At 39.6% G+C, this 23,094-nt stretch overlaps 1 protein-coding gene across 8 annotated transcripts in view; it reads right to left on the reverse strand.

The window, feature by feature from the left end:
* ERG (ETS transcription factor ERG) overlaps positions 1 to 23,094 on the reverse strand; it is a 146,287-nt gene that overhangs the window by 5,445 nt on the left and 117,748 nt on the right. For 7 of the 8 annotated variants that reach the window (XM_065676959.1, XM_065676960.1, XM_065676963.1 and 4 more), the window contains 6 exons: positions 12,553 to 12,704; positions 9,776 to 9,979; positions 8,749 to 8,829; positions 6,558 to 6,629; positions 1,675 to 1,743; positions 1,262 to 1,318 (listed from right to left, as the gene is read on the reverse strand). In XM_065676959.1, the coding sequence (XP_065533031.1) occupies positions 1,262 to 1,318; positions 1,675 to 1,743; positions 6,558 to 6,629; positions 8,749 to 8,829; positions 9,776 to 9,979; positions 12,553 to 12,704 (635 nt within the window). The remainder of the gene's footprint in view (positions 1 to 1,261; positions 1,319 to 1,674; positions 1,744 to 6,557; positions 6,630 to 8,748; positions 8,830 to 9,775; positions 9,980 to 12,552; positions 12,705 to 23,094) is intronic. The other variant, XM_065676962.1, reaches the window with a different exon arrangement.

Here is a 23,094-nt window from a genome sequence, read left to right on the forward strand (position 1 = left end):
CAACAGAACAAAAGGGGAAGCTGTGGCAGAAGTACAAAAACCAAAGTGATGGGCTGCAAGCACAGCCTGGAGGCCTCTCTGAACAACCCTGTCACTGGGTTGCCTCATCTCTGGACAGATGCTCTCAAATGGCTGCCCATTTTACAGCCAAGAAGATAATCAGGTTATATTCTTTATACATGTAAAAGGTTACATTCTTTATACATTTAAATAATCTGTGCAGTCACAGTCATTAAGTGGTCCTAAGGAATTACATAAATCATCAGTACATTTCTTGAAAGATTCTCGTGGTTGGAAGGCAAGTTTAGATAAAAAGCTATTTGGGCAAAAAGCAGTGCAATACTTCCCAGGCAGCATTCATATGAGTTACTGAGATGTAGTCATGCACACAGTCCTATTTAGATATGACAAAAAAAAAAAAATAGAATAATGATTTGAAATCCATGTGATAAAAACAGGCTCAGAGTCTTCTGAGCTAAGAATATCCTCCAAAGCTCCTTTATTTCCCACTTTTACCCTTCTGCTGTTAACAAAAGCCGTAGTTGACTCAGAATCTCTGTAGTGCTTTCTAGCTACCTGTCCAAAACACAGTCAAATTCACAATAAAGGACTAGGTCCTCCCCATGGATTAGCTGCTTTGAAAACAGAAAATGCACCCATTTTGAAGAACAGCTTAGTCTACAAACCCATAAACTTCTACTTTCTCCTCAGTTCCCAGATAAGACTGAGAATCCTTCTAATTTTCCTGTTTAATATCCCAAAGCACAGCCCAAATAAATTTCTCTGTGCTGTAATCCATTTTCATTTCTTTGCTCATGCACATTTTCCAGCTGCTAGCCTTCAGCTGCTGTAGAGTAGATGGTCTTTTGACATCCTTACCTTCTACCTTTTATAGACTCATAGAATGATTAGGGTTGGAAAGGACCTTAAGATATCTAGTTCCACCCCCCCTGCCATGGGCAGGGACGCCTCACACTAGACCATTGTACTTAGTTTAACAGTTTTTTCACTCTGCAAAGTCATCAGTGCCATTAAAAATCACTAAAAGCATCTGTCAGTGGCGATGGGAGACTTCATCTCAGATCCAGCTGTAGAGCCAACTCATACACATCTGGGTACTTAGTGGCCACCAGCTGGAGATACAACTTGTGGTCTAAATCAGACATTGCAATTTGCTTCTGGTTGGTAGATTGTAGCTGTTCTCATCTTGCTCAGCAAACTCTATCAGACCCAGGCATAATTCAAACAAAATAACACCCACCTAACTGAGGACGCTGGTCTTCTGTTTTGGGAACTGTTGAGGGTGATGGCTGAGTAGCTGAAAATGGAAAAACCATGTAGTTATTTTTCCAGTTTGGAAGTTGTTCACCAAACCTGTGACAGATCACAGGCCAGGGGATCCTGCTGCTCACCACTCAGTGATGGTCACAATAGGATTTAGCTTTATAGGGTCAGGGACTTGATGAAGCTTGAGTTCAAGGAAGAATGTGGCTGCCCCAGTGACTCTACCCAGTATTGTCTATACAGAGCCAACAGGCTTTCCAGCCAAGGCACAGGTAAAAATCCTTCAGAGCTGAATGCTGAGGTAGCTTCTATCACTTCACTTCAGAGCCTATCCAGGTTGCACCAGATGTGCATTAGGCCCACAGGCTAGATATCTGCAGATGCTTTTACCTTTTGACTGAGGACTGGGGTGGGTGTGACTCGTCCATGCTGATCTCCTGGCTTGCTCATAAGGCAAGTCTGCAAAGGAAAGATGCACTGGTTAATGTAGATGTGGAATAAAGTTTTTACGTCCATGACAGGCACATTTCTAGGGGACTCACAGGATTGAAAAAGATACTGAAATAAGAAGAATATTCCTTGTTAACAACCTTTACTGTCTTTATTGTGTCTAAAAATAACAGCATCACATTGTCCTCTGCATTGCTCTTTAGAGAAGCCCATTCTTGTTAGATGTCTGAACTGAACTGAAATAGCTGGTAAAAATACTCATAGAGTCCATAATTTCCGAAGGCTCAGAGTGCTCCCTTTGGTCCCCTTCCTCAGCCTGGAGCACCAAGGAATGACACACTCTGTACATCATGGACAATTTATGCTAGAGTCTTGCAATGAAAAGTCCCCCAAGAGGTCAGAGCTCAGATTAAGCATAAACTGTGTACCACTTCCTCCAAATATCAGCATGTAATGGTATTTTCTTCTAAGACAGATTTTAGTTTTAGAAACTAAACATGTAAAAACATCTTAAATCTTAAACATGCTTAAATGTTAAACATGTATAGGCATACATATATTTCTTCCAAAAAGTGGACCGCTTTTTCCCTGCTTCATTTATTCAAATATTCTTTTCTGCTTCTTGGGACAAGCTCCTTAACTTTACGTATCTAAATTTTTGTTTGCCTTTTTTTCATCTGCTCATTACTTCTACTTCATTTCAGTGCTTTATCACATAAAAATGAATAAACTAAAACAAAACCTGTCTTCATAAAGTATATGTAATAAATTCAAATGTTTGTTTTACCCTTTGAAATCTTCTGTAATTGCCTGTTCTTTTCTATGGCCAGCTTTAGTACATTAGCTAAAACTGCTGCCAAAATCAGAGACTTCTGTAGACTGCCCAGGATCTCAGGAAGGCAGCAGTACCCACCTGGTACTAAGTTGTTGTGGATGACTTTATTCTTAACAATGCTTGTGCTTTATTTTAGAAATGATGTCTGGAAATCAAACCACTTATGAAGCAAAGAGTCACAGACTGGCTCTGTGAAAACAGATATATCTCTGTCCATTCCCAAGTGCTATGAGCAAAAATATAAATGGAAATAAAGTGGAATGTGAAATTCACAACCAAATTGACTTTAATTTATTCCGTCTGTTTGGCTTGTGGAGCAGACTGGCACTATCAGCACTGTCGTCTCATGGAAACTTATATTTTGAAAACTTGCATTTTGCTGAGATATGCAATTTGTCTTTGCATTGCATTGGTGTAACTTGTGATCTTTTATCCCTGATTTATTGAGGACTATACCACAATCTTGTCCTTCAGAAACTTGGCAAAAATAAACTGAACTGTACAAGTGCCCATCTCTGAGCAGAATACTGGTGTGCAGGTGAATCACTGTAACATGCAGCTGTCCTGACCAGGTTGAGATCGGCACTGTTATTAACTGTTGTAGTTAGAGATAACTCATGGCCTGAGGAATTTATCTTCTGGAAAAAATAAATAGATAAATAAAAAATTCAGAATCACTCTGGTCATGTTTCCAGGGGGCTCTGAGTTCTGCCTGTATAGAGGGGTACAAGGCTCTGCTCTGGGATGCTTCCATGTGTCTTGTCCCATTCTGCCATGCCTGGCCAGTGCTCTACCTCTATGGCAGCCTTGCCAGGGAGATTCTGGTGACATAAGGAACCTATTTTCTACCACCACCCCCACCACCCCCCACCCCGAAAAGTCTCCTTTGCCCTGCTCTGCACTGTAGGTCTCCAAATTATCAGACACCTGTACATGGAGAGGGCTGTGTGATGCTGTGTGCTTGTACTTGGTGGCACTTGCAGTCTTGAAATGTATTTGGTACAAATTTAGGACTGTGAGAAAACTTTTGCCTTTCAACTCATCTTCTGGTTTTCTGACTAAACTCTCTTCACTGAAAGAAAACTCCAGCTATCAGCCTTTCCTGAAATAGCACCAAATTCCAACTTCATTCTTAGCTCAGTATTGTGTCTTGATAAACATGTTGCTATCCTAGATAAGCAGATCTGTTCTTATTCACGAGATATTAGTACAACATGTCCTTATCTTGGACAGATCTTTGATGGGAATGCTCCTGTTTGATGAGACATGTAGACAAACCCATACTAGGTCTTCCTCAGCTCCAGATAGCTTCATTGTATTACTTACAGCTTGCTGAAACCTCATGTTCTGTTGTAAAGGTGACTGAAGAAATACGCCTTTGTCATTGTAGTTGATTATGAGCCCTGCTCACTTCCTATTTTATATTGTAGTGCCTTAACAATGGCAATGCTTAAATACTTTCTCCAGAATTGCTTACCAGGATTTGGCTAATTCCCATTTAACATTATGTATTCCCACCCCTCAGTTTTGACCTTTTTCATGTCATCAAGTGATTGTCCCTGGGGTCTGCCATTGCTCTCACATGAATGGAACTTCATAATGGAAAAGCTGCCCTGCAGTCTAGTTGAAATATGACATTTAACTAAAAGGAAAGCCACCGAATAAGCCAACAAAACAGTTTCTTGAGACAAAACTCAAACTGCAAAAAAAATCTTATTTCTTTACGAATGACAATTCTGAGTTTAGAGATGTTTGTCAACTTTCAATTGTAAAAGATAAAATCATACTTTCAAAATCACATGATAGTTTGCTGTAAGAAATGTTTAGTTAGGATATACCCTTTTACGCAGAAGAATAGAGACACCCGACATCCAAACTATAACTCTTACAAGTAATTGTGTAAACACAGGAAGATGTTGACATAAAACACTTAGTTTTGTAAGTGTCACTGTAAATGTGATTTAGATAAAAATAATGAAATTAAGGAATTCACCATGTCTGATATGTGGTTTAGAAATTTTTACTTCAGAGAAAACTGCCTTAATGTTTCATGAAAATGTCTAGCTTCTTTTTGAATATCCTTTCTTCTAATACTGAGACTAAGCAGCTACTCTGTAACACACTTTATTTTGATAATTATATCCTGTTTCCTCATCCCCAGGCCCTGACTTGAACAATTCTAAACTTATTTTATCTTTCAACATGCTCAAAACATTTTCCGTATTTTCATGGCTTGCTCTAAGCACCTTCTAATTCTGCAAATGGCTTTTTTGACAAGGAATAATTCACACAGTTTTCTGTAAAAGGCCACACTGCTGATTTGTTTAATGGCAGATTTCCCACATGATCCTCCACTGTGTTTCTTCATCTGTTTGCTTTTTTTAATACTTTCTCAATCAACTACAGCAATAGCTTTCATTGTGCCACAAAGAAAGACGCCTATGTTAAGTTCTTTCTCAGGTGAAGATGGTTAATTTGAAATCAGTAAGGTAGGCAAGTAACTTGTGTCTTTTTATCAACTTGTATTTTCAGCTGTTAAGATATCGCGAGCTCCTTTCCTTATTAAAGCTTCTGGGCACCTGCACAGCAATCCTTTTAAGGAACTTCTGGTTCTAAGTAATGACAAAATCACATGACATCTCTATGTGTTATACCAAATATATTGTGTCCTTTTCCCAATTATTAATAACTACAAATCTTGGCAGAGAATGCTAAAGCACCCATGACTTAAGATGTCCATTTTTAAATCTTGGTAATGGGTTAAGTAGCCAGTTCTTCATCTTTTTCTTATGATATGCTGGTTTAACTTTTATTGTAAATAGTTGCTGGGGCACTTTGGTAAATGCCTCATGAAAAACAAATGCCAAATGTGTTCACTGGATCAGCGGTTTCTTTTTTATTCACTATTATAGACAAATAAATGTAGGAGAAGAGTTTGTTTTCCTAGAAACTAAACAGGGTGAATTTGGTCATATAATAGCCTGGTAGGTTTCCCTACCTATCTTTTTAAAATTGTCAATTAAGAAATCTACAGAGAAGTATATACAAGTGTATATAAAATAGTTCCTTATATGCATTGTCCTGGATTATACCCTAGAACATTGACAAAAGATATATATAATATTTGCTGTCCAAACCCCCCTCTGTTTTTAATGAGATAATGTACCTTTTCACAAGAGCTCAGTTAATTCAAGTGTCCTTTTAGTACATTTGGATGTATGACTCTGGCTTAGTAATTGATTTCCTTTAAATTTAGGATTTTGCTGAAAATCCTTTTGATGTCTCCCAGTACTTAGCACTTATGAATAGAAAAGTAAATGTCCACATGAGTAATTTTTCCAGCATCTTTAGAGGTGAAGAGTGATATCAAGAAAATCTTTAACTTCATAGCAATGTCCTCATCTTCTTTATTCCCTTTAGCCTTTCCAATACCAGCACACCCACGATACTTCCATGGGCTTCAAGCTTCTGAACAATAAGAATTTTCTTATGTTTTGATTTTACTTTAACCTTTTAAAGTCACAAGCAGATGTTGTGATGTTTGTTTGTGTCTAATATAAATAAAACCTAGATAGCATTTTTAGGGAACTTTTTCCCAATATACGTCAAATAACATGATAAAAGAGGGCATTCTTGCCTCAGTTTACAGACAGAGAGCTGACGCACATTGAAAAGTGACTGTGCTGGGACAGAGCTACAGTATCAGTGAATAGAAATCAGGTCTTCTGATTCTCTGGTGTTTTAAATAGTAGACAGCATTGCTTCAAATACAGAGATGATACGTAGAAGAAACAGATTTATTATATTTAATTATATCACTCTACACAATGATACATAGCCACATACATACAATATATGTATATGTGTGTGCATTCAAAATACAGTCTAATATTTATGAAAAAAAGAGCTGAATGAGAAAAAGAATGAGATAATTCAAGGGATGAAATGAGCAAGATCACAGCATACAAAAGGTGGTCATTGTTCATACCTGGCCTGGCTGTAATCCTCTGTGCTGCTTCTGGATAAACTGATGTATTTGGAAAAATAAAAGTGGCACCTCCTAAAGAGAAAGAAGATGACATAACATCTAAAGATTCATATTCACAACCCCTAAGTCAACTGATATTTTCCTTCTTGTAGTGTGTCTGAATGAAGACTATGAATGACTAATTTTTATCTTAGGACTATTATATACAAAAGTTAATTCCGATAGCTTTTGCATCTGTATAAATCCATTCAAATAACTGGATAAAAGTCTGCAAAATCCATGTTAAGGGAGGAGACAGTCAAGTTCAGGAAATCCTTTCTACCTTCATCACAATCACCTCCACCTGGGCAAGTGCATTTGTATTTTCTGAAATAAAACTCTTTCCTTCTTTTCATTAGTGCGTGCACTTCCCAAACAACTTCATATTTTCAACAGAGACTGCAGGTCTGGGCCAAAGCCTATTGGTGTCTGTGGGAATCTTCTCAAAGACTTAGGTGGACTTTGGGTCAGACCCTCAGAAATCCCATTCTCTTCACAAAGTGAAAAAAAATAAAAATATTGAGTTTGATACAAAAAATGGTATCTCATCTCACACACTGAAAGTGCTCTCACTACATCAGCAGACTTCTAATGACCATCTCTAAGAACATGAAAAGGGTCATATGGATTTGTGCAGTTACTGTTGAATTCAAGAACTTTTTCCTAACTCTTTTTGGATCCTTTGAAAACCCCACTCCAAAGATCTTATGCCAAAGGAACAACTAATTTTCATATTAGTCACACTCCCAATGAAAATTTCCAACAGAAATGCAGACAATCTCATTTTGTTGAAATGAATTTCAAATTATCATTGTCAGTGTGCACATATAGAAAAAGATAACACATAGGACTGCTGAACATCACTTGGATAATTGTATGTCGAAACTGCTTGGCAAATTAGAATCTGGAAAGCCAGAGATGGAAAAGATCATCAAGTCCATTTATTTTTTAAAAAAGAGCTTAAACCTTATTTCACACATCATCAAAGTCAATGGAAAAAAAACCCACCTTTTGTGTTTTGGTGGGGATTGCAGCAGGCCTACAACTTGCAGAAGGACTTCGTGTCAAGTGGCAAACATATGATCTCAGGGAGGGATTTTCTAATCTAGCTAATTTTGATAGGATACTCACTATTTACCACAGTGAAAAACTAAATGAAATATGAAAGAGGCATCACAGTCTAAGTTTTTTTTTTTTTTTTTTTTGTTGTTGTTGTTCTGCACTTTTGTTTGGGTTTTGTTGGGTTTTTTTGCTTGGTTTTTGTGGTTTTTTTTTTATTTTTTTTTTTTTAATTATCCTTTGTATTATCTTTTTCATTTCTAATAAAGAACTGTTATTTCTGGTCACTGTTGGTAACTAATACCCTTAGGCATGATCATGAAATATTCCGAACATCTTTAACTAGTATGTATACCATACTATGTATACAATTTCATGCCATCTTTGGTTGCACAACTGTGAGAGTAAGATCAAATGTATTCTGAATTATTTTCATAAATATTTTCAGTCATATTCTGAAAGAAAGGTGCTTTAGAGGCATGTATTGTATCACTCTCCTACCTACACTCAATACTTTCCTGGGCCAAATTAACAGAAGGGTGAATATTCAGTTCAGACTTAGTAGAGATTACAACTAACTTAGTGGAGTTTACAGCTCAAGTCCCATATAGCTGACAAAGGAGATGAGCTAACTGCCTAAATAGCAATTTTACTGAATTATACAATATACGGCACGGGAGGGAAGACAGTCACCATTCAACAGAGCCCACAACACTTAAACAAGCGCTAAAGCACTTTTGAGCTCCACAAACCTTCTATGGATTTATGGAGTAGGTCTGACAGTACAATGAGATAGAATGAGAAAAAAAGTCCTCAGAAACAAAGGCTCAAAGCCTGCAACTTATCTTGGCTCAGGGACCCCTTTATCTTGTAGAACACAAGAAAATACCAGTAAGGAGACCATTTTTGCACCATCTGGCCCTGCACATTTTTCCTGTGTGTCTGTTCATAAAACTCACACACACACATCAAGAAGAGGATATACTTGTCTCCCTCCTGATTTACCATTTCCATTTTTAGCAAGCAACCCATAAAAAGGAATTTTGTGCTTTTAAAAGATGACCTGTAGCAATGGGAGCAGTGCCAGTATTACCTGTGTTTCTAGCATGCATTAACCGTGGAGAGTTTTGTAAGGCCTTATCAACATCATCTGAAGTCAAATGTGGAAGAGGAGCTACAAAACAAAACAAAAAGCAACACCAAAATGAAAAAAAAAATTGTGAATTATCTTTTTAAACCATATTTTCCCCTGACAGGATTGTGTGAATGAGAGTCTACTGACAGTTTCAGCCTGCAGTTTGGAGGGAGGCGTGTGTGCTACAACTTAAACTAGGGCATTCATGTATTCAACATTATGAATGCATAATATTTCTGACTGATTTTGACAGCGTGCGTGTGGAGAAGACTGCACCGCACTGGTGTTGCAATGCTTGTTTTTCTTTTCTTTGAAAAACCGTATTTGCTTTAACTTTGTTAAACTGAGGCAAACCTGCAAAATTTCCTCAAGCTTAAATGAAATCCTTCAAGCCAGGAATTTGCTACCCCCTCTTTCCCTTTGAAATACTAACCATGCACTATAAGTAATTTGCACTTGGACTTCAGGGACTGTTCTTTTTTTCATGAATTTACAGAAATTTTATTAAATTCAGTGAAATCTTTCTGATCCTATTCAGAGTAGAGCAAACTGCTGTCAGTCTTTACAATCATGCCTGGAATTCACTTTATGAATCACTGTTTGCACTCTCATTTAGCATTTTCATTATTAAAGTGGAAAGAAATGAGTATGTGACCAGAAAAAACATTAGCACTGAATCCCATATGATTTTCTTCCTACAGTATGCTGGGTTTTAATTTCATTTTTCTCTGAGACGGACATAAAGAAATATTCCCTAACTGTTTTCTTCAATGAACATGAGTGAAAGTCAACTGAAATTAATGGGTCTCTTTCCATCAAACTCAAAAGGCTTTGGATCAGCATTCTTAGGAACGGCAAAATTTGCAACAGACATCTGAAAACCGAGTGGAGGGTATCCACACCATTAAATCTAAGGTTGATATCCTTAGACAACAATCCACAGACTGACTGTAGCCACTACCATAACAACAGAAAACTAGCTTACTTTCTCTGAGGTAGTGTAGGTGTGACAGGAGGATATCTGCATTATAGCTTGGGGTGAGTCTCTGGAAGTCGTCTTTGGTCATTTTACACAGCTCCTTCCCATCGATGTTCTGGAACAACAAGATGTCCACATCCGGGAGACCATACTCTTTCACTGCCCATTCCAGCCACTGGCGTACGTGGTCTGTGCTCCATAACGTAGGATCTGGTGGCATCACAAAGCATAAAATTAGGCAGAGACGGGAGAGCGCTGATGCGCTGGACCAGTACAAAATAAATGTAGACCACAGCTGAACTGGAAAGAACTTAATCCCCTGTTTACTGACTGCTGGAAATACAGGACAAATTAATTTGGTCTGTTGAGTGCAAAGGAGGATAAGTGTGTGTGAAAACCTATTAAGGAAGAGCTGTGAGCTCTGATTATTAACAACAAACCCTCTGCTGTTGAGTTCCTTCTACCATTTAGCTCTTTTGTCTTGTTATTTTTATGTCTCTATCCTCATGCAGAGAATCCTTTTTAGAAAAGTATTTAAGAAATCCCACTAACAGCACTGTAACTTGTATCTGGACAATTTTCAAAGCTCTTTGTTGAATTTTTATCTTTATTCAAGTGAAATTTCCACTCAATTCAGAAGTACTGTTCCTTGGGCACAGGCTAAGTAAGCACTCACAGATTTGGTTAGTTATTTCATAAACTAGAATGGGTCATATTAAAACATTCTGCATCTCCTTTGCTAGACTTCCAACCCAAATGACTCTGTGGTTCTGTGATAACCTGAAGACTGAGAACTAAGCACACAGAGGTCAAATGGCTATAGTCCATCATGTGAAAGTCAGTAGAAGAGCTGGGACTTGAATGACAGCCTAAATAGCTTTTCTATGATGTAACTTCAGCACCATTCCCTCTCTTTTGCCTGTCCTTCAGACTGGTCTGAAAGAGGTGGGAACCTCTTTCCATAGCCTTTTAGAGACTGTCATGCTCTTGCTCACTCCCAATCCTTCACCCAATAGTGCCTTCACCTTTCTGATGTTTCTCTTGATATTTTAAGCCCTGGGAAATCAGAATAATTATCTTCTGGAGCTTCAGAGGTCTTCTCTGTTCTCTGAAGTGTACCGAAAAACACTTAAAAGAACACCTCAATCTGGTATGAAATACGTAGCAAACTAGAGGAATGCAAGTCTGGTGGTAAACCTAGGGTCTGTATGAGATTTCCCACGCCTACAACAGAGAACTCCAACAATTACATTCAGTTTGGTTTGAAGAAAACCAGCAAACTCCAGGAATTTTAGAAAAACATTTTGACCATGCTTATAATTTTAAATTCTTCTTATTTATAATAACTAGAAAATTAGCACAGCTGGAAATGTGAATTTTGTTTTCTTTTACTGCTGAGCATTGCCACTTGAGCTGCACAGGGCTACACAGTAGTCAAAGAAAAACAAGCTATTTTTCCTGATACATTTCTTCTAGGAACCTCAAAATAGCAAGGCTGTGACTGTGACCATCTTGTTCCTTGAATGTCACACAAATCCACCTCAAAATGTGTTACTCAAATCCACCTAAAAATTGTTACTCTAGACACACCTCCAGGAATACACTGAGAGAGAAAGATCTGTGTGAGCTAACCAAGCTAAGGGTTACTAAAAGGCTAAAAAAAGGCCAAACACCAAAAAGACAAATGTTTTAGAGGAACATTCAAATGACATGAATGCCAGTGTGATCTGCTTCCAGTTGGTGATACTCCATTATTCAGTGCATCCCTCTTCTGTCTTCAGAACAGAACCGTCAATACCATTGCAGAGGATACTGCAACATATTTGTCCACACATATCTTGACAAATAACTGAAATAATCACATCTTGCAAAACGTGGCCACAGTTAGTACTCTTGCATATCTTAGCAACTGAAAAACTGTAAGAATATTAGGCAACATAGCAGTAGCAGAAATGTTTCAGATAGGCACATCTCTGTTGGAAATGAACTAGCAGCAAAACATTCCTTTCTGTTTGCAGGTTATAGGTGGTGTGTCTGTGTACAGCCAGTGGTTTATAAACTCACATAGGTCATGACGATGGTCTAATGCTCTGACTTCAGAAATAGGCATGCTAATTACTCTGCAAACCAAAGCAACAAACCATTCAGCAGAGTTTTATTTGGAGGACAAGGCACACAAGAGTGAATTCCTTCTTGTTCACTTAACTGCTGAATTCCACAACTAAGCTTGCCAAGACTAACCAAGAATTTCTCAGTTGTGCTCTTACATTGCTGAAGAGTTGTCAGCTTGCTTATTAAAATATTTTACACCACCCAAACTCAGGGGATAACCTATATAAATGCTTTTCATGCACTGTTTGATTTTACAGAAGCAATTGTGGTTTCAGCATGCTGGGGGCCTGACTGCACTTGGTATTTGCAGGAATATTGTGCAGTACAGTGAGCCTTTCTCTTCCCACGCACTTTGCACCCAGCTAGTCCATAGTGTTAGGAAGTGTAAGTGACTCTTCATTTCGCCCACTTAAGGGCTAGAGAAGTCAGATAATCTCTGAGTGCCTGTAATCTGCCAGTTAGGCTGCTGAAATGGGAGGAACAGGCTGGGGAGATGGCTTCACTATGATATTTCTCAGCTCTTTCTCTTAATAGCCCTGGGAAATTACTGCTCTTTTCTTCCTGATAACTTGTATTGCATTGCCACTGTTCTCCAAACACTCTTAAATAATGTTAGTAGACTTAGGGGAAATGTATTTTTTTACTTTGAATTTTTGTGTAGAGGGTCTAACCTGCTGGCACAATGACTCTTCGTTCATTGGTAGTCATATTTGGGGGTGGCACATGCTTCTCTTCCATGTAATTTCCGTAGTTCATCCCAACATTGTCTGAGCCGCTAACCATCTTCCCGCCTTTTGCCACGCTGCAGTCATCAGGAGAATTCCTAGAAAGAGAAGTGTGGTTCTATTATTATTCCAGTCCCCACTAATATCCTCAGCAAAGAATCACACTGAATGAAATGGAAAAAACAAGACTCAAGCACCAGGGTTGGGCTATTGCTGGAAAACTCAGCACCCACCACCCAATGGCTGCTAATTTCTTCAGTTGCTCAGAAAAAATGACCAGTCAGTGGACCATATATTTATTTTTATTTTCAAAGGATCAGGCTCTTCTATATCTCCAAACATATAAACACTAATGATTTATTTCCAGCAACCAGACGAGAATGGAGGCTTGCTCATGAGCTTGTTGAGCCTGCTGGCTGCAAGTACTTGCACTTCTCTCTCCAAACATCTCACAGACAACTCAGCAAACATAAAGATACACTTAATGCAAATTCTCTGAAGGAAAACTATTACTAGCTGTCATTGTCCAAGCCTTGGACAAGGCTTGTCCAAACCTTGCACAGCTTTTCATCTGCACTGCTGTCATTGTTTCAAGTGGGCCATGCTCAGTTGCTCTTTATGTCATGCAATGTAGACATACTTCTATGTATGGCTTACAGAAAAGGAACATTTGCCAAAGCCATGATTCAGAATACCACACGCATGACTGGAAAAACCTTTCAGCTCCTCACTAGCACAGTCTCCATGGTACTGTAGTCAAGAAATGGAAATCTGCAGAGGATCTGCAACCAGACACCTCTTTAATTTTGGCTTTGCTTTCTGAATAGAGTCTTTTGGTTTAACATCCCACAGGGGGTTCCCTAATGGCATTTTAATTGCATCACAGTTTTCTTTCTGGCAGACACAGACATATTTGTCCCTTAATTTAATGTCTACAACGTGTTTCATCAGAGAGAGAAAAATTGTTACAAAAATCAAAATAAAGAACAGAGCTACAGGGAATACCTTTAAATGCAAAGAGGCTGTTTGGCACGGGAAAGAGGGTGTTAGTTGGGTTTTGGTTTCTCTAGTGAAACTAAATTACTAACAAGTTTTCTTTTTGTCCTGCGATTTAACTCCTGAAACTGTACTGTGGTCTGACTAAACAGGCAAGCAGTCAGGTTGCAACGCTTCATTTAGGATCCTTGAAAACTGACTAATTTGCAGTCCAGAGAACGGAGACATCCTCCAAGACCCAGACTCTGGATCTATCCCCTGCCCTCCAACATGTGTTTCACCCATAGCCTCTTGCTCTCTGCAGCTCGGAAATCCCAGCTTCTGCTGCAAGCTTTGGGCAGCAGTGTCACTGCAAGTACACCAGTGGTCAGAATACAGACGCTTCCCGACAACAGTTCTGCTATTGTTTAAGGACAAAAGAGGAAAAATAACACACAGTTTGGACCACTGCTCAGCACATGTCAAAAACATGTGGCAGATATTTTATCCAATGCCCAAGTGACTCGGTTGAGTTGAATCCTCAGCACTACCATGGGTCAGGAACTAAACCAGTTATAATTCTCACATGTGTTTTAAAAAATAACGAGCACTTGGAAGGCTACGAAGATTTAGAATACGTATTAAATACTAGGAGTATATTTTATCACTTTTTTTCCACGCAGTGTTACTACTGATTTTACCATGCTGTGTTAATGCGTGTATTAAAAACAAAGTTAACTGCTGATGGCTTTCAGTTTTAAAACAAAACATATCACAGAAACCACTCAATGGGTACTGTCATCTACTTTAGAAGAAGGAGCAGGGCCTTAAATGTTGCCTGGGAAATGTTGGCTTCACATACCTTTTTCAGGTATAAAATACCTTGGGTGCTGCATAACATATGACATGTGAAATCTGCATTGTGTAAAGATCCTACAACTCCTTGTCAGACACAGGACTGAAAAATAACCACAAGAGAAGATGCAGTCACCACCTGGTCTTGCCTGTCGTTGAGTGGTGGTGAATTTAGCCTTTCTTCTCAGAACGAGAGTACGTGGGCATTATTCTCTCAGGTTTAGCTTTTCTATCCCACTACATACCCCTAAATATAATTCTGGGATGCACTTATTTCTTGTCTACACAGAGCTAAGCAAAAAAATGTAACTGTTTCTTTCAGACATAGAAAAGAGCTTTTGTGATGATTGCTTGTGACTAGAATGTTGTTTTTTTCCATTTACCCTTAACAAATACAAATGGCATGTATGTAAAAGTGAGTCTGCATACTAAATCACATATATTTGGAAACATCATCAAACTCATGACCTTACACCTATGCAGATGCTCACCCTGACTTCTAAGGTCAGTTATATTACAAAGACAAAAGAAAGAAACATTTGGCCCATTTGCTGACTTTTTAGAGATGTGTTTGGGAAACAGAGCTAGCAGGATCCTTTGGCCTAACTGGCACAGTTACTTTATTTTGTTTTTCTGTGAAAAGGAACTTGGCATGTAGGGACATGAATGTCTTGCTGCTGACATGAAATATCACATCAGTATTAGCCTTCACCACTGTTATGGGCAATTGTGCATTAAAACCATTCTTGTAAACACTGAACAGTAAATGATGTGAAAGATCCAGTAGCACACTGCTTTTGGCAATCTGACAGGGCTTCTGAGCTGGTTTTCTGATCTGAATATACACAGATGGGGGTGGGTAAGATCATAAATAAGCAATAACTTTTCATTAAAACCCAGAAGCAGATGGTCAAGGGTTTTGTCCTGTTAACTTACTGGGTGGACAAGCAAATCAGCAGTTCAGCAAATCTTCTAAGACCATGCTTAACCTCAAGCATATGTGGAAGCAGCGCCATGGCAGCTAACAGGACTACTCAGGTACTTCAAATTAAGCGTGTGCTTACGCATTCCACTGAAGCAAGGCTTAATTCAAATGGCTGGAACCAACTTCTACAGTATAGAAAGCAAAGCTGAAAATGCAGCAGACACTAGAAAATGGTAATTTTAGTGCCCAGAACAAGGGAGGGATTGTCTGCAAAGGCTTTTTTTTAGGATTTGCTGTGTGTCTGCTTTATTTCTGAACCACCAGGGGAACAGGGGCAGTGGAAAAGCAGCTTTCAGAAAATGTACCCAGCATAAAGGGTGCAGCTTTTCAGTGATTCATCCTCAGGTATGAAATGAAACCCAAGATGTTTTTCTTCACAGCTGCATGCTATTTCTACCCTTTGTAAATATACTGTATTACACCTGGAATTCACACAAAAAAGGAAAACCGCCCCCCAAAATGTGGAAATACTACAGTCGTGCTACCCAAGAGCACTTTGTCTAGTCCTGATCTGATTCTGCTCTGACTGCTGATAAATGACTGTTGAAGAAAATATTTCTCCATGGTTCCTTGGACCTAGAAGCCTTGCCTTTGTTCAGGGTTATTTAGAATCAACCTGATTTGATGGTTAAATTTAGCACTTATTCCGACTGAAGTCCACTGGAGTTTTGCCAGCCATTGCCTGTGATGAAAGCAGATGTAAGTTCATAAATAAGTGTATGAAACACATTTTTTCTTCTTCACTATGCTACTATTTTCCCCATGTGATATAAAACACCTGTGTTCTCTTAAAATGCAAGGTGTCAGAGAAACGCAGATTAGGAATCAGCAAAATTTCACATGATCTCTGTGACATTCCCATAATGTAACCCCCTCGACTTGATGTTTCTGAATTTCAGAGAGAAATATATGAGAAAAATTGTATTTTCCAAATATTTACATATCTTTATAAGTTTATGTAATAAGCACAGCTTATAAGCTTGGATAACTTCCTTATGGAGGCTACTTATAGAAAAGGGGACTCAGGAGAGTAAAGTGGTGTAAGGATATCTTTGGAGTTTTCCATGCATGGCCCCCATCCAGTCCATGGCTGGTTAGGCCAGAGGACACGCTGAGCTATCAGAACTTTTCTTCTGTGAGGCTTTGGCAAACAAAACATGATACTGTCCTAGAGGACACAGATTTCTCTCCCACTTCATAATGCAGGTGATCCGAGAAAGAGGGGAGCAAGCCTGCAATGTCCCACCTTGTCCTTATGTACAAGAGGGAGAGCTCTGCAAAGCCAGCACCTTCAGATAATTTGGGCCAAGATATGTAAATTTATATTTAACCAGAACAACATCATGTAAAGGTCAGTTCACAGTGAGCATATGGCAAAGCATACTCATGCTGATCTCCATTCACTGTAGCTACTAAAGCTGTGGTGAATTTGGTCAGCACTTCCTTCCCAGGATGGTTTGTCACTGGAAAAGTGGTCCATGAAGGAAAATATATAAACCCCCTGAGAGTTGGAGGTTTCAGCTGGAGTTGCTGTTTCCTAAAGCACACCTGACATACTTTACTCCACATATCAGTTCCAAGGGCTACACAGCTGCAGCCCTAAATTCTTTTCCCTGCCCCTCTTCACACCTCCTTCTTCATGAATGAGTGGGATTCACATCTGCTGAGACCTGCCACAGAAGCGACATGTAATGACGGGTCCTGCAGTTGCCCCTTTGGCTTCCCCCCTGGCACCAATCACTGGGGAGAGCCCAACCCTCCCCGGTGAGAAGAAGCCCAGGCTTTCCAGCTGCCACAGCAGGACTGTGGCTGCACCAGCAGCTTTGCAGGCCCCCAGGGGCTGCTTCCTTGGCACCAGTAGGGATCCCCAGGGGTGCTAAGTGAGACTCTGAAAAGCCCTTTCAGCAGTGGTATCAGAGGCCACAACACTTGCTTTGACAGAGCTCAGTTTTCACCACACACACACTCATCACCCAGCACCATAGGTGGATGTGGCTGCCCAGCTTCTTTTGTGCCTACACCAGGCCAAGCCCTGCAAGCGCATCAAGCCCCCTGCTTCTGTGCAGGCACCTGCCTTTAAATCTGCTGAGTGCACGCTACCACATTTAACCTGCTGAAAGAAAAACACAGACTTTATTTTCCCTTCCAAGGCTTCTTGTAAAAGCAGTGCAAGTGCAGAGAGGGCTTCAGCGTAACAGAGGCATTAAAATGCCAGAAAATGCACAGAGGTTGAAATATCCCTGGAGTGCTCATACAGGTTTTCATGCAACTGCTTAGCAAACTCGACTGGGAAGCTGTTTCCCTAGCAAGTACAATCACAGAATCATGAAGTATACAAATAAGTGAATAGATGGCTGGGTGGGTAAGTAACTCAGTGTTTAGCTACAACCTGAGTCATTCCCCCACCCATGTGGGGCGGCTGTGAAGGTGATGCTTGCACACAGGAAAGGGGATAGCCAGGGTGGAAGTGAGCTGGTGAGGTCTGTGGAAAGGAGGGAAGCTCCACAGGACCTGTGCCACCAGCTGAAGCTGACTTAAGTTGATGTTGAAGCCACAGTGATAGTCTGTTTATCTTTGCTGTAAGGTGAACGTCAAAAGCAGTCCTAAGAAGACAAAAGAAAAGGAAAAAAAAGGAAAACTCATGTCCTCGCTCGGCCATGCAGTCATGGAAGTGACTTCATGTGGGGTTAAACAGGGGCAACCAAAATAGTCTTCAACAGCCCCAATGGACCAGGGCTATGGAGAGGCTGGGATTGGAGCAGTCCCATGCTAATACACCCAGTAGCATCCAAAACAGGGACAGACACCACTCTGTGGGGTGCCCTGGGCTCAGTAGGTGCTCAGGGTCACACAGGGCTGTCCCAGGGGTCACTCAGATATGTTGCAGTGTGGCACTTAGAAGCCCGTCCAGTTCCTTCCTCCAGTGAAAGGAAAAAGCAAATACCACATGCCAACACATGCAACGTTGTTGGCTTTCTGTAAGCAAAATAAAAGATGCTTGTTTATTGAGTTGTATACACAGCAGCCGTTCATTTTCAATCAAACAATAACTTTCACTAATTGAAACAATCTTTTCCATTTTTTCTTTTTGTTTTTGCTGACTTTCCCTGGCTATCTCGCAGTCCGCAGCTGCTTCAAGCCTTAAGGCCAACATGGCAAATTAAGGCAGTCAGCGTCTGGCTCACTAGAGGCCAGTCAAGCTATAAATATTACCAGCCTGGCTCTTTGTGTTCACAGCGCAGGGAAACAGCTGGTTTAAGTTTGACTGCACGTTGTCATTTCTCCATTAGTGCAAACACTTCAATATTTCTTATGTGTCAGGTTAGAGTGAAGAAAGGCAAAGAAGGGAAGGGGGTCACCAAAAGCCAAAGCTAAGAAATGATGTTCTGTATATACATAATTTACAATTAGATTGCTGCCTGGGAGAAGGCTGAAGTCTGACATGGTGATAGCTAGGCCAAAGCCACAATGACTTCCCAGTTGGCCTATAACTTTCAGGACCTATTTTCTCTTGTTTTTCTTTTATTATTTTGATAGAAATTCTATTATAATGGTAATTGATTACATTTCTCAACTTGTATTTCATTTCAAGAGCTTGTAAGACTGTTGTATTTGTGGTTTCATAAAATATGAAATACCAGGAGACAGGGCCCTCCCCAAACCAGATATGCCTTCTTTTATGGGCAGGGATTATACAGAAAGTTAGCAAAGCAGAGCATGCCAGGCATAAACAAAAATGACATCTTGCATGGAAACCATAATCCCCATGTCTATGGAATGTCTGCTGAGTTTCGTGATTAGCATTACTGGGCTGTGAGGCTGATGGGTGCCAAATGGCAAAGCAAATGATGAGCCACTCTTCTTTTTCTTACACACTTTCTGCTTTGTCTTAAAATACTATTCCCAAGCTTTAAATACTGAACACTCCACTGATATCACCCTGATCAAAATAAAACTTCTAATAAAGGGGGAGAGGAGAAGACTCATCTTCAAATGTGCTGGGTTAGAGACAACCTTCCTACTGACAGTGCATGTGCCATGCTAGCCCGAGGAAATACCACAACCAATGGCTCTAAATGCTCTAGACACAGTAAATACTGTACTGGAAATAAAGTAGTAATAATAGTAATAGTCAGAAATAATGCCAGTGATAATAACTCTTGTGGGGGCCTATGTTATTATTTGGAAACTGATTTTATATTTCACTACCTATATGCAAGCTTTTGGCTGCTTAGCACTTTTGAAACTGGCTATCATCATCTCTTTCTTAAACTCTTGAAGCTAAGCACACAATTAAAGCATCAGTGGTCAATCCAAAATGTAACCATGCCAATTATGAATGAACCCGTTATCTCAGAGTGGAAAGCTTCTTAGCTGGTAGCTGCCAGTCCAGCAGCCTCAAGAAAAGCTGTAAAAAAGGTTTTTTTAGTCTCTGGCAACATGTTTGCCTCAAAAATAGAGCCAAACCATGCACACACACACAAACACATACACACATGCACTGGTGTTAAGCTGGTGTATTTTCAGAGCAAAAAGGGACTTCTTGAGGTAGTCACACATAAAACCTTGCATGGACAAGATCCTGAATTTGCAGTTTTTCCAGTTTGGTAAGTAGCCACTTCACCAACCACCCAGTCAGTGGGAAAAAAGATTATGAGTCTCAGATAACTAACATCATGGCTTTTTACCCAAGATTAATGTTACTTTATAAAGGCAGCACCAATATGTGTGTTAGGGAAGTCATCCTCTTAAGACAGATCTCCCAGCTTTGTTGAGGACTGATGCAGGGGCTGACTCAAACCCTTCTGGAGACAGAGGAGAGAGTCCCATTGATTGCAGTGGGTTTTGGACCACGCTTGTTGTTTAGTCTGAGCTGAGGTTTACCAAGAATACCAGGGCTGCATGCTGGTGGTACACCACTAGAAGTGGAAGGGATGGCACTATGCCTCAGCCGTGGGGTTGTGAGCCAGAGATGGAAAAAGCCATGCCCCTGAAAAACAAGTGATGTCAGGGTAATTACTGCAGATCAACCCTGTTTCTGCATGTGCTAGACACACACAAGGTGTGCAAATGCTCTAAGTAGTTCCACCAGTATCATACCACAGACTGAAGCATATTGCAGAGGTGCCTCATGTAGCTTAAAGCATGTCAGCCTGGATCCCAGGAGCAGGATGGCTCTGTCGTGGTGGCAATATAGAGATCCATATGAATGAATGCACTCTCCTTAGAGGCTGCACATCCACTAGCATATGTATACACCATGCAAGGTACCTCAAGTGCGACCCATTCAAATTTGCTGGTTTGTATAGCAAAAATCAGTTACCACTTAAGAGGCTTACAACAAGGGGAAAATTAAACAAAAGAAAAAAAAAGAAAGGCAAAAACTTGAGGTCACTTGGGACTCCGAAAAGTCCTCCTGTGTGTCAGAAGCACTCAACCCAGCTAGTACAGAGGCACTTTGATGAGAACTTAAAACAGTAACATGCAAAGAAAAATGGTATTTCCCAAAAGAGCCAGCACAAAAGATGTATTAAGTGGTAATTTCATTCTCAAATGGTTTTCAAGCAACAATTGGTAGCACTTAAATCAACATTTTGCACATGATTAAATCTTAATGACAACTAATTATTTCTGGCATTTCTTTAAAACTCAGTATAAGCCAAGCTGATGTTGGAAAAATTCTGCTGTGCTTTCACTGCAGCTAACTTTCAAAATGCTTTTTCAATGAAATCATCACACTGCTCAAGGCAAGCGAAATTTATCTGTGGCCTGAATAAGACTCTGTGTTCCACTTCAGCCTCCCTTAAAAAGACTGATTACCTACTAGTAAATGTAGTTCTTCCAAGCTACCTTTTTTTTAGTCCCACCCATGGGCATGATGGAGTCGCATGGGTGAGTGTATTCAGTGACCACTGAGAAATCCAAGGATTTAAATGTTGTTCAAGAAGTACCTAGGGCCTCATGAGAGTATTTTCATAGGAGTGAATTCCACTGTAACTGCATAAGATGACTTGAACTCCTTCATTGTAATAGAATTGCTCATACTTAATTTGGTAAAATATGTAAAGAACAGAAAAGTAAGTTACAGTATGACATATGCAATTTCTAGATTTATATTATAGCGCCTTACTATAACAGGGTGAATCTTTTGGTCTGACTCAAGAGCAATAAATAGCAGGAAATAATATTATTACATTCAGGTGAAAGATTGACAATATGGTGGCACAAAGGGCTCATTAGATTTATGTACCTGGAAGAAATATAATGGCTGTACCAATGTAATGGATTTAAAGAAACTCAATTTGATACCATCTGTGACAATCTGCATTATATATACAACAACAGCAAGGTAAATGACAGCTTGAATTTAAACTTTTCTTGCTTTATTTAATTTCAGGTATGCCCTTAGGCTATATTTTCTGGTGCTGTACAACAGGGTCTAGCTTTAAAAATACTGTTATTGTTAAACAAACCCATGTAGCTAATCCCTCTGCAGCCCACTGAAAATAACCCTTTAATTTCGTTCTAATGTTACTGCTTCAGTATTCACAGGAATGCCAGTTCTGAGACTGTTATGAGATTTAATGTGGGGCAATTACAGCCAAAGTGTATCTGGGGAAAGTCCTAGCAGAGTGAGTCCATTTCTGCTTTGAGTGGGTACTTAATTGTTGATGTGTAAGGGGTTCAGTAGGCTCCTAAAATTTTATACGCCTTTCCAGACAGCAGAATGTATGGCCAGGAAGTAGCCTAACACACTGAGAAGGGAGAGCTGGACAGCAAAAAATTGCAATGTTAACTATTCTCTGGTTGCTCTTTTGTGGGGTCTGTTACCCTGCTTTATATCTTTTTTACACAGACCTAGGCTCCACATAGGAAGATGATTACAGAGGATACTCTAGAGATCCTAGAGGTAGCACTTCCGTGGCTCTGCAATGTGGCTGTGGTATTTCAGACTCCTTTGGGATAACCCAGATTTTAAAATAGGTGTAAACAGATCAGGTACAGTTTTACTAAAAATGAAAAGCAGCTCTAGCTACTGCATGTGTTAACTTGTAACATATGAAGCATTTTTAAGAACTCTGCTTTTCATTCAAGGAAATAAATTTATGGACTGCAAATAAGCAAGGTGAGGAAGGCTTCTGGAGAAAAGAAAATGCAAAGTAACCTGCAGAATGGCAGGGAACCTTTAGTCTGTGTGTAGAAAGTGTGACCAATACTATGCATGTGATGAACAGCACATAATCTGTCAGGAAACCAGTGAAACACCACCATCAAATGGCAAAGACTTAGCAGGACTTGAAGACGGAATAAATGGTTTTAGATTTGTAATAGATGTATAAATTGCATTGGCCTCTAGTGACATCCATATTGACAGTACTCATCAGTATCGTATCAGAATATTTTACATGATTAAGAATAATTTATTTCTGATAAATATTTTTTTAGTGCAATGTTTGAGTCATACACAAGTTTCCTGCAACTAGCAGGAATATTACCTATTAGGAAGCCTTCCAATTCCCGAAGTATAATAACACTATACGTATTACACGCACATATGTGTGTGAGTTTTAGAAATGCCACAACATATTTACATTTGCTACTTGGTATTGTTAGTTCTCCATTAAAAGTGTAAGATCTGGATCTATTTTTTAGGCATGTGTTAGGCCTTATAA

The sequence above is a fragment of the Lathamus discolor genome, chromosome 4 (genome assembly GCF_037157495.1).
Source record: "Lathamus discolor isolate bLatDis1 chromosome 4, bLatDis1.hap1, whole genome shotgun sequence".
NCBI lineage: Eukaryota > Metazoa > Chordata > Aves > Psittaciformes > Psittacidae > Lathamus > Lathamus discolor.